We start from the raw sequence: 13,034 nt of genomic DNA, 5'->3' as shown, positions 1-13,034 counted from the left end.
CTTTAACTGGGACTTAAAGAAAGCCAGGGAAGCCAAAAGGCAGAGATGAGTAAGGAGAGCATTCCAAGTTTGGGGGAAAGCCAGTGAAAATGTCCAGTTCATAGAAAAAGGAGGCCAGAGTCACTAGATCAGACAGTACAGGTTGGACAAAGACTTGCTCACACTATTCCTTCTGCCTAGAACATGGATTCTGAAGGAGAGAGGGAGAGAATGAGAAAACCGTATTTCAGTATCGTTAGTTTCCTTTGTAATCCTGTGTATTTTATACATTTAAAAACAATATTCAGAGAAGTAGTTCACAGGCTTCATCAGACTGCCAAAGAGCTCTGTGACATCCACAAAAAAGATTAGGAGTTCCTGGTCTTGAATGTCCTCATTCCCATATTGGCCTGTTACATTTCTCACGTGTCCTTTACTTTTTTGTTATTCTTTTTTTTTTTCTTTTTTTAAAAAAAAATTTATTATTTTTGACATTCTTTTTTTTTAACTTTAAGTACCAGATTCTCTCTCTCCCTCTCATCATTTTACCACCAAACAATATGAAATCAACTACACATGTAAAATCACACAAAACATATTTCTGTATTAGACATATTGCACAAAAATGTAACAAAAAATAAAATGAGAAAACTATACTTCAGTTTGTGCTCAGAGTTCATAATTGTTTCTCTAAAGGCTTATAGCATTTTTCATGAGTCTTTTTTCACCTTTCTTGGATCACTGTATTGATCAGAGTAGCTAAGTCTTTCAGAGTTGATTATCATTATGTTGATCTTCAGGGTACTGTGTACAATGATCTGGTTCTGCTCAGTTCAGTTTGCATCAGTTTATGTAGGTCTCCCCATATCTTTTCTGAAACCATCCCCCTCTTCATTTCTCATAGCACAATAGTATTTCATCACAATCAGTGCTACAACTTGATCAGTCATTCCTCAACTAATGGGCATCCCCTCCATTTTCCAATTGTTTTATACAACAAAAAGAGCTGCTATAAATATTTTTGTACATATAGATCCTTTTCCTTTTTCTCTGATCTCTTTGGAGTGCAGATCTAGTGATGGTGTTTCTGTGTTTTATAACTCTTTGGATGTGGTTTCAAATTGTCCTCCAAAATGGTTGAACCAGTTCACAACTCCACAGTTCATTAACGTACAATTTTCTCTTCGTTTCTTCCAGCATTTCTCATATCTGATAGGTGTGAGGTAGCATCTCAAAACTGTTTTAATGTACATTTCTCCAATCAATAATAACTTAGAGCATTTTTTCATATAATTATAAATAGCTTTGATTCTTCTGAAATCTACCTGTTCATATCCCTTGATAATTTATCAATTGGGGAATAGTTCTTATTTTTATAAATTCAGCTTAGTCTCCCATATATTTTTGAAATGAGGGGTTTATCAGAAAAAAATGCTATAAAAATATTTAATATTACTTCCCTGTCTGTGGTACCTTTTATCAAAATCTAGTTTTTCCGATTATTTCTTTTAATTAAGTCTATTTTTGTTTTTGCTTTGTCTTAGATCATGATTGTTATCCCTGCCTTTTTTACTTCATCTGAAGCATAATAGATTCTGCTCCATCTCCATATTTAACTCTGTGTTTCTTTCTGTGTGTCTCTTATAAACAAGATATTGTTGTATTCTGGTTTCTAATTCATTCTGCTATCTGCTTTCCTTTTATAGATGAGCTCATCCCATTTATATTCACAATTATGATTACTAACTTTATATTTCCCTCCCTCTTACTTTCTGCTGTTTATCCTCTCTCTCTTTTTATCCTGTCCCACCTCAAAAGTATCTTACTTCTGCCTCTCTTAATCTTCCCTCCTTTTAATCATTTTCCTAGCTCGATTCTTTTAGCTCCTTTCCTTCCTGTTTCCTTATTGGGTAAGTGATTTTTATGCCCACCTGAATATGTGTGTGTGTGTGTATGTGTGTGTGTGTGTGTAAGTATGCATGTGTGTATGTATATATGTGTCAGTCTGTATAGATGCATAAATGTGTGTATGTATGTGTACATATATAGTCACTCTTTGAACTAACTCCTGTGAGAGTGAGATTTAAGCGTTGCCCGCAACTCCACCCATTTTTCCCTCCACAGTAAAAGCTCTTCCTTGCCTGCCTCTTTATGTGAGATAATGTCCTCCATTCTGCCTCTACCTTCCCCCTTCTCCTAGAGCATCCATCTTTCTCACCCCTTCATTTTTTTGTAAGATCATCCCAACATAATTGACTCATATCAATGCCCTAAATCTATATAGACTGCTTATAACTGACCTAATAATAATAAAGTTCTTAGGAATTACATTATTATCTTCCCATGTAGGAATATAAACAGTTTAATTTTATTGAGTCTCCTGTGATTTTCATGTTCACCTTTTGTACTTCTCTTGAGTCTTGTGTTTGAATGTCAGATTTTCCATTCATCTCTGGTCTTTTCATTAAGACTGCTTAAAAATAAATCTTCTGTTTCATTAAATGTCCGTTTTTTCCCTGAAGGATTATATCCAGTTTTGCTGGGTAAATTATTCTTGGTTATTATCCTAGCTCCTTTGCCTTCCAGAACATCATATTGCAAGCCCCCTGCTCCTTTAATGTGGAAGCTGCTAAGTCTTGTGTGATCCTGACTGTATATCCACAAAATTTGTATTGTTTCTTCCTGACTGCTTGCAGTATTTTCTTAATCTGGGAGCTCTGGAATTTGGTTATAATATTCCTGGGACTTTTTACTTTGTGATCTCTTTCAGGAGGTGTGGTGGATTCTTGCGATTTCTATTTTACTCTCTGGATCTAAGATGTCAGGGCAGTTTTCTTGATTATTTCTTGAAATATGATGTCTAGACCCTTTTTATATTGTGACTTTCAGGTAGTCAAATAATTCTTAAATCATTTCTCCTTGATCTATTTTCCATGTCATTTGTTTTTCCAGTGAGATATTTCACATTTTCTTGGGTTTTTTCCATTCTTTTGACTTTGTTTTATTGTTTCTTGAAGTCTCAGTTCCATTTGCTCAATTCTAAAATTTTTAAAGAATTGTTTTCTTCAGTTTTTCTTTCAAAAAAACCTGGTTTTTTGTACTTTTTCTTCTATTTTGCCAATTCTGATTTTGAAGGAATTCTTCAGGGAATTTTTGTGTCTCTTTTACCATTAAGCCAATTCTGTTTTTTTTAAGTGTTTCTTCAGTATTTTTTGTGCCTTTTTACCAGGCTAGTAATTCTCTTTCCATAATTTCCTTCCATCACTCTCAGTTCTTTTCCCAGTTTTTCCTCTGCCACTCTCATCTTTTTTTAACTCTTCCAGGAATTCTTGTTGGACTTAGATTTAATTAGCTTTTTCTTTTGAGTCTTTACTGTAGCTATTTTCACATTGTTGTCTTCTCATGAACTTGTATCTTGGTCTGCCCCTACCTCTGTAGTAGCTTTTTAGAGTCAAGGTCTTTTTTTGTCACTTGCTTATTTTTCAAGTCTATTTCTTGACGTTGAATTTTATGTTAAAGGTGGACTCTCCTCACCTTAGGGTGAGGAGGTACTGTCCCAACCTTCAGGCTTTTTGTTAACTGCAATTTTCAGAACTAATTCTGGGATTGGCAAGTTTTTGGTGCTTCCAAGGTAATATGATCCAGAGAGAGATGTGATCTCTGTCCTCCTGGTCTGGGCTTTGGTCTCTACCCAGGAAGGACCCCTACCCAGGAAGGGCCCCTGCTTCCTAGTATCTGCAAGTACTAGTGCTCCTCTTGACCCTGGAACTGTGATTCAGTCACCTGCTATCCTGCTGCCACAAGTGCTAGTGCTCCTCTCTGTCCTGGAACTGTGACCCAGAACTGTATATCAGCAATAAACTTGCAAATCAATATCAGCTGTGCCCAGTGACAGTAAAGGGTCCCCTATAATCTCTTTCTGACCATCTGTTCAACCTTCTTATCTCTGGACTGAGAGCTCCCGAAGCTTCTACCATCACTGTCATAGCCACCTCTGAGGCCTACCACTGGTTTTGCTGTTGCAAATGCTCCAGGTCATCCCCCACTCCAGTGTCACAGATCTGTCCTGCCAACCTTCTGAGTTGTCTTAAGCTGAGAAAATGTCTCACCCTGACCTTTTGTAATCTATGCCACTCTAAAATCCAATTTGATTTTAAAGTGTTTTGGAGGGGAATGTTGGAAAAAATTGACTGAGTTTGGCCTCTACTCCACCATCTTCACTCCACCTCTTTACATGTCCTTTAAAAGCCAACTTAAAAATCACTTCCTCAAAGAACACTTCCATGAACCCACTCAAGGAACAACCTTCCTCTTTGGACCTTACGTAGTACTTTGATTTGTACCTTTCTAACTAGGCCAGTTATGTAATATTATGTGTTATATTTATCTGTGTATTATAAGTACCCACTTATAGCATAATACTTCATACACAGGAATATTTGATACCTTTTTATGGAATCTGTGGATTTGAGAAGCTTAAGAATCTTCATAGGGTCATGACCTAGTAAAATCAAGAGTATATGTGACCCACTTCTCCCAGAGTGAAATAACCCAAGAACTGTTAACTAGATAACAGTTACTAGTTATAGATAAGTTACTGAGCTATACAAAATTCAGATGAGTAAAAGAGTTAAACAGCATGTTTCTAAGTGAGGAAAGTGTCTAAATGTGGAAAAGAAGAAGGGAGAGCTGTGTCAACTTGAAGTATTAAGGAGAACTAGTTTGGAAAGTTGTTCAATCATCTCCAGAATTGGATACAATTTCTGTCAACTAGTACAGCAGGACCTATGTAACTGGATCAAAGGAAGTAGACCATGAGTATAAGATGATTATAGTGGTCCAAACTATGAGTCTGAGTTGGGATTCTTAATGGGACAATTGATAGTGATTTATGAATGTGTATGAGAAGTGTCCATCTTCCTTTTGCATTTCAGTTAGAGGGAATTAAAATATTTCCAGAGCTGATATTACCATACAGTTTCTAGCAGAGTTTGCTATTTTTTATGAAAGTCAAAGAAATTCCAGACCCATAGTAGAAGGAAATATTTGTTGAATAAATGAATTTGTCTTGGCCAACTGAAAACAAGTGTCAGGATTGACTTATACTGACTAGTTTGCCCTAAGTAATGACTGACTGGAAAAATTTAATTTTATTTAAATTAGATGTCAATTTTTAGATTTATTAATTTCTCATTATTGGTCTAATCTTTACCTTTAAACTGGATGACATTCCTCTGATGGACTGTCGGGACATAGAAAAATTATAGCACCTTGGAGTCTTCAAAGCTTATGGCCAACCATTTCCTGGTAAGGCCAAAACAGAAAGTTAGTATTTGATATGATAACCTTTAAGAAATAAAGTAATATCCAGAGTATGTTCAAAAATAGCATAATCAAGTAACAAATCTGTACGTCTATTTACAAAATACTTTTAAACCACAGGTATTGTTTGTTGTTCAATCTTTTTTTTTTTCAGTGCTCTGCAATCACTTCCATACATCTTAGATTTTTCCCCTCCCTCTCCCCCTTACCCCTTTGCCTCCCCACTCCCTTCCTGAGATGGCATACAGTTTTGTACAGGTTCTACACATACATTCTGTTGTTCATTCGTAATAGCTGTTCTTAGTAATCCTCTAAAATTGGGCCTTTTATATTATCCTCATTTTAGAAATCTGAAAATGGAGATGAAAGTAGTCAAGAGAAATGGCCAGATTAACTCAGAAACCAGCAGATAAACCAGAATTATAGGCTATAGGTATCCTGTTTATTCCACTGATACCATAAATCCCTACTCTGTTGTGATTTTTACTTATTCATTTCAGAAATACTACGCAGAATATGGAGTTCTGTAGCTCAGGCTTGTCAGGCTACATATTGGGTATTAATTTAGGTGTACAATTTTTCTAAGCTTATATACTCTTTTGTAGTTCGTCCTTACTGAGGTATTGCAACTATTTCTCAAAATGTTATAGTAAAAATAGCTTTCTGATTCTTCTTCTGCCTTTCACACTTATTCATAAATTCATAAATTCCTCTATCTTAAAAACAAACTGTTTACATACTACTGAGGCTATTTGACTTTGGTTATCTAGATGTTTAAGTGACTACCATTTACTTCTTTCATGAACCATGAAGCTGATGGATAGCAGCCCAATTTGGAATAAAAATTATATTGCTTAGGAAACAATATTCTCAGTAATGATGTATACTTTCTCCTAAAGGAGAGCAAAGCTCTGCCTTTAGAATTGTCCTGGTATTTCAGACTGTTCATATACCTTTGATCAGGAGCAATCTCTAATTTTATGTCTTTGGTTGTAGAAGAGCCTTTTTCTCCAAAAGGGTGTCAGAAAAAAACATCCTTAAAGGCTAAACACAGAATGAAAGTTATCTAGGGAAAATGACCCCTAAATTGAGGTGAAAAAATTATCAGGTTCAAAAATCCATATTTTTCATTTGACTTTGCCAAATAATTGATGGAATAAGTATTAATAAGTAATTTATCCATCCATTCATCCTGACTGAAGTTTATATTGATCTCTGTGATCTGCTCTGGCCTTATTTATTTATGCTCAATATTACTTTAAAAAACAAAAGACCAATCCCTAAATACTAAAAAATCTTTTGCTCCTTTTCCCCGACCCTTTTTTGTTTGGTTCCTCCCCTCACTCTCACCCCCAGTAAACGTCAGCCCTTGGATTTCCTCAACCTAGTGCACTAGATGCCTCTGCTATTGCCTCTTGTGGCAGGACAGGAGGATTAAATTACTGAGCCTGTCAGAAAAGACAAGCACTCTGCCATACATTATCATTATCACTTGCTTCTTGGGTGCAAGAAAATGCAGTAAATCCCCTCAAATACAAAGCAATAAAGGCCGCTGGCTTTTACCACCATGACTGCCAGTGCCATTAACAGGCAGTGACAGCAATGTGGCACACTTAGATGTTGCTTGTATCTTTTCTGACAGAGTGCACATAAACCTGCCAGTGACATGACATTAGATCACATGACTACTCAGATTTGATTCTGATTTCCAGAGCTGCTTTCTTTTTCCAAGTATACTGTAATACTGTACAACTTGCTTTTATCATGTGTCTCTTTAAAAATAAATATTTATAAAAATACAGAAATGGCCGAATATTAACATACATCCCTGAGTGATTTTTGATTGCAGGTTTTTTTTTTCTCTTGTAGTGTTACGTGTGGATAAAGAAACCAACCAAGCAAGAAGGGAGTCTCTAAAGACTATATTGCAAAGACCAGAGATGTCTAATGGAAGGTACTTTTAGAGTTATTCAGTTACTCTACATTGCTAATATAAATATACATAGAAGAATGTACGTGTGTATTTGTAGGCTGTGCTATCTTGGTGTCAATTATGTTGCCAAGTAATTTTTATCGTTCTATCTTTATTATTTAATAACATTATGTATTCTCATTCTCGAATATTATTGAAGTATTTGAAGCATTTATCTTCTAATCACATTTAACATAAAATTATAAAATTCTCTTTTGCCAGTTTTAGGGAAGAGAAATCTTTCTCACTGAAATTGAGAGGTCCTAGTTTGGGTTCAATGAAAGTCCTTTCGAACATAAGGTGATTTTAACAGTAATATTTTCCCTGTTTTTGTTAGTGAAATTTTATACTTAAATTCTATTTTGTATTATAGTTATTTCAGTAAACATCTTATACAAGCTCCTCAAGGATAAGGGCCACATCTTATCATCTTTGAAAGCACACATAAGTACATGATAAAATTTTGTTCAGTTACATGAGGATAAAATATGTAGAGTTTGAACTACTGATTAACTAAATGCTGCCTCTAAACCAGTATGGATTTAATTAAGACCACCTTTTCCAGCTCTTACTGCCCAGGGATGAAGATGCACAATCTTGTCACTGACCCCCTCTTTGTTGACTGATGAGCTCTACTGATGATAGAGCTATTAATCAATCAGACTAGTATTTAGCAAGAACATATTTTGTGTCAGGAACTGTTCAGGGTGCTGGGAATGCAAGTATAATGAATGAAACTATCTCTTCTTACAAAGAGCTTACATTCTAACGGAAAAGACAGCAAATATATATATGTAAATATATGCTGTATAAAATGAATAAATGCAAATATATACAAAGTAATTAAATACAAAGTAGTTTGAGAGGGAAGGCATGTCTCTTGTGTTGCTTCCTCAAAAATGGATCCTACTCTATGATTCAGAAAGAGGCTGATGGAGAAGCAGAACCAAGATGGCAGAGTAAAGAGCATTCTAGCTGATCTCTCCTAACATTCCCCTCTAAACAACTTTAAAATAACATGTCAAATTGAATTCTAAAGCAGCATAACCAACAAAAGGTCAAGTTGAGATATTTTTCCAGCTCAGGATAATTTAGGAGGTCAGAAGGAGAGATCTATGGTGCTGGGGTAGAGGCTGACCAACACAGAGGATATGATATAGTTGTGGGCTTAGGAAGCAGTGACAGCAGTATCAGCAGCAACAGGATCTATCACCACCCAGAGACAGTAAGAGGATTGAATATCTGGTCAAAAAAGATTCTAGGGGAACCCTGTACTAGCACTAGATGCAGGATTGAATACCATCTGGCAACAGCATTGCCTGTTACCCAATTCTGAGTCACAATTCCAGAGTAGAGAGGAGTACTTGGAATTATGAGGGAATAGAAGCTATAGTTCCCACAGTTCCAGGACAGAGGAATTGTGGTCACAAGAGAACAGGAGGCTTACCTGGGTAAAGACCAAAGCTGAGACTTGGAAGATAGTGTCCCTGGATCACCCCACCTTGGAAGTACTGAAAACACTAACTGTGGACACAGAAGGTCAAAAAACCCTGAAGTTCAGGACAGTCACACACACACACACACACACACACACACACACAGAGCCTCACTGTACCATAAAATCCCAAGTCAAAAAATAGGTTGGAAAAATGAGCAAACAAAAAAATAAGAGGGGGCAGAGCCAAAATGACAAAGTGAAAGCAGGGACTTTCTTGAGCTCTCCCCTGAAAACCCGCCAAATACCTGTAAAAAATGACTAAACAAATTCTAGAATTGCAGAATTAACAAAATGATTGAGTGAAACAAATCTGCAGCCCTAGACAGCCTGGAGGGTCAATAGGGTGTCTACTACACCAGGCTGGGAACAGGGTGCAGTCTTATGTGGACCACACTGGTGAGGGTCAGAGTGGGCCTAAGAGAACTGAACTGCCAGCAGCTGTGGCAGTTCCCAGACTTCTCAACCCACAAATGCCAAAAATAGCATAGAAGGTCAGTGGAAGAACTCTGTGGGACCTGGTCTGGATGGAGTCCAGCCCTAGGCCCAGGGTGGAAAATGAAGAGGTGTCAGTGCCAGCATTGGTGCTGACTGTGGCAGCTGCTTCCAGAGTTCTGGGCCCACAGATGCTGTAGGATTGAGCAGCTGATACAAAACCCCTGAAGCTTGGGACAATACACTCACCCCCACTTGAAGCAGAGTACTACCTGGAGAAACAGTTAGAAAGTCAAGTATTTTGCTGGGGTCATGAGCAAACAGCATAAAAATAACTCAGACTATAGAATTTTACATTGGTGACAAAGAAGATCAAAACATGCAACCAGAAGAAAACAAAGTCAAGGCTCCTACATCCAAAGCCTCCAAGAAAAATATGAATTGGTCTCAGGCCATGGAAGAGCTCAAAAAGGATTTTGAAAATCAAGGAAGAGAAGTAGAGGAAAAATTGGGAAGAGAAATGAGAGTGATGAAAGAAAATCAGAAAAACAAGTCAACATCTTGTCTTTTTTGGAGACACAAAAAAATACTGAAGAAAATAACACTTTAAAAAATAGGCTAACCCAAATGTCAAAAGAGGTCCAAAAAGCCAATGAGGAGAAGAATGCCTTAAAAAGCAAGATTGGCCTAATAGAAAAGGAGGTCTACAAGCTCACTGAAGAAAATAATTCCTTCAAAATTAGAATGGAGCAAATGGAAGTTAATGGCTTTATAAGAAATCAAGAAATTGTAAAATAAAAGCAAAAGAATGAAAAAAATATAAAACAATGTGAAATATCTCATTGGAAAAACCACTGACCTGGAAAATAGATCCAGGAGAGAGAATTTAAAAATTATTGGACTCCCTGAAAGCCATGATCAAAAAAAGAGCCTACATATCATCTTTCAGGAGATTATCAAAGAAAATTGCCCTGATATTCTAGAACCAGAGGGAAAAATAGAAATGTAAAAAAATCCACTGATTGTCTCTTGGAGATCCCAAAAGGAATACCCCTAGGAATATTGTGGCCAAATTCCAGAGTTCTCAGGTCAAGGAGAAAATATGACAAGCAGCCAGAAGGAAACAATTCAAGTATTGTGGAAATCCAATCAGGATAACAGAAAATCTAGCAGCTTCTACATTAAGGAACTGAAGGGCTTGGAATATGATGCTCTGAAAATCAGAGGAACTAGGATTAAAACCAGGAATCGCCTACCCAGAAAAACTGAGTATAATACTTCAGATGAAAAAAAATGGAATTTCAATGAAATAAAGGACTTTCAAACATTTTTGCTGAAAACACCAGAGCTGAATAGAAAATTTGTCTTTCAGATGCAAGAATCAAGAGGATGAAAAGGTAAACAGGAAAGAGAAATCATAAGGGACTTATTAAAGTTGAACTGTTTATATTCCAACATGGAAAGATAGTATTTGTAGTTCATGAGACCTTGCTTAGTATTAGCGTAGTTGGAGAAGATAGACAAACAGACATAGATAGATAGATAGACAGACAGACAGACAGATGGCACAGGGTGATTTGAATACGATATCTGAAAAATAAAATTAAGAGGTTATAGAAGAATGTATTGGGAGAAGGAGAAAGGGAAACACAGAATGGGGTAAATTATCTCACATAAAAGAGGCAAGAAAAAGGTTTCACAGTGGGGGGGAAGTGGGGGGGGGCGGTGAGAGGGAATGAGTGAACCTTACTCTCATTGGATTTGGTTTAAGGAGGGAATAACATACTGTTAACAGTAAGCACCCTGAGATACACAATGGGGCTTGCTATCACAGGTTCTTTGATCTGCTTCTCTAAAATGAGAGGTAATTTTTGAAGGGTTAACAGTCACTTTAATGAAGCACATATGTCATTCATTTAGTCAAGCACATATATCATTCACCTAGTTCAGGAGAGTCAGCACCCTGAGCTTCAGAGAAAATCCAGAGAAATCAAAGATCAACAGACATGGCTGACCATAATCAATACATATTTCACAAATCAACAGACAGGTCCAACTTTCTGACCATAGTTACCAGAGAGGAAAGCACCAACATCTGAGTTTTCAAAGCTGGGGGCTCCTTAGCGACTTCCCAGAGTCTTCATGTGGCCAAACAAACACATCCAGTCAGTAAGCCCCAAAGTAAAACCTCACCCGCAGAATATTTATACATTTTTCAGAGCCAAAGGGCATGACCCTCTGACCCAGTGCCTCAATAGAAAAAACAAAAGGTACTTGGGACCCTCCTACAAAACAACTCCCCTAATCAAGCTTCCCTCAATGGGCAAGCCCATCAATATGTGCAGATCTTCTTTAATCACATTATTCAATCAGAGGCACTTTTAGTAAAACAAAAACAGCAAAAGATTCTACTTTGCTTGGCCTTACAGATATACACTCAATTGGGTATCTTAGGAGGAAAGGGATGGGGCTGGGGGGGGGGGGCGGCACAGAGTGATAGAAAGGAAGGCAGATTGGGAAAGGAAGTAGTCAGAAGCAAACACTTTTGAAAAGGGACAGGGTCAAATTTGAAAATAGAATAAGTGGGGGTGGGATGGGATGGAGGGAAATATAGTTAGTATTTCACAACATGACTATTATGGAAGTGTTTTACATAACCATACGTGTATAACCTATATTGAATTGCTTGCTTTCTCAATGAGGGTGGGTGGGGAGGGAAGGAGGGAGAGAATCTGGAATTCAAAGTTTCAAAAACAAATGTTAAAAATTGTTATCACATGCAACTGGGAAATAAGATACATAGGCAATGGAGTATGGAAATCTGTCTTGCCCTACAAGAAAGTAAGAGGAAAGGGGATAAAAGGGAGGGTAATAAAAGGGAGGGCAGACAAGGGTGACAGGATAATCAGAATGTGTGCCACATTGGGGTGGCAGGGAGGGGAGAGATGGGGAGAAAATCTGGAACTCAAAACCTCATGGAAATGAATGTTGAAAACTAAAAATAAATTAGTTAACAAACTAACAATTAAAAAACCTAAAAAGCAAACAACACCAAAAGAATCTGACCATAAAAAGCTGCCATGACAACAAGGAAGCTCAAGACAAACTCAAAAGAAGATAATGAAATGACAATATCTACAAGCAAAGTCTCAAAAATGCAAATTGGACACAAGCCCAACAAGAATTCCTAGAAGGACTTTAAAAGATAGTGAGAGAGATTTTTAAAAGCACAAAAGAACAGTAGAAGAAATGAGAGTGATACAAAAAAATACGAAAAGAGAATTAGCAGCCTGGTAAACAAGCCATAAAAAAATACTAAAGAAAATAACTCCTTAAAAATCAGGATTGGTCAAATGGCAAAGGAGGTGCAAAACCTCAATGAAGAAAATAATACCCTAAAAATTAGAACTGGTGAAATGGAAGCTAATGACTCCATGAGACAAGACACAATAAAACAAAGCCAAAATAATGGGGGAAAAAAGTGAAAGAAAATATGAACTATCTCATAGTAGAGAAAAACAACCAACCTGGAAAATGGGTTAGGGAGAGATAATTTAAAACTTATTGGACTACCTGAAAGCCAAAATCTTAAAAGGAGCCTAGACATCACATTTTGAGAAATTATGAAGGAAAACTGTCCTGATATCTTAGACCAGAGGGCAAAATAAAAATTGAAAACATCTTCTGATTACCTCCTGAAAAAGATCCCAGAATAAAACTCCCAAGGTGTAAATATTGCAAGCAACTCACAGGAAAACAATTCAAATACCATGGAGTCACAGTCAGGATAACAAGATTTAGCAGCTACCACTACAAAGAAGCAGAGGGCTT

At 36.9% G+C, this 13,034-nt stretch overlaps 1 protein-coding gene across 3 annotated transcripts in view; it reads left to right on the top strand.

The window, feature by feature from the left end:
* RPGRIP1L (RPGRIP1 like) overlaps nucleotides 1–13,034 on the top strand; it is a 129,560-nt gene that overhangs the window by 104,125 nt on the left and 12,401 nt on the right. For all 3 annotated transcript variants that reach the window (XM_072632226.1, XM_072632227.1, XM_072632225.1), the window contains exon 25: nucleotides 7,171–7,255. In XM_072632226.1, coding sequence (XP_072488327.1) covers nucleotides 7,171–7,255 — 85 coding nt within the window. The remainder of the gene's footprint in view (nucleotides 1–7,170; nucleotides 7,256–13,034) is intronic.

The sequence above is a fragment of the Notamacropus eugenii genome, chromosome 1 (genome assembly GCF_028372415.1).
Source record: "Notamacropus eugenii isolate mMacEug1 chromosome 1, mMacEug1.pri_v2, whole genome shotgun sequence".
Classification (NCBI taxonomy): domain Eukaryota; kingdom Metazoa; phylum Chordata; class Mammalia; order Diprotodontia; family Macropodidae; genus Notamacropus; species Notamacropus eugenii.
The sequence above is the reverse complement of the archived record's forward strand: the minus strand, read 5'-3'. Positions and strand labels throughout refer to the sequence as shown.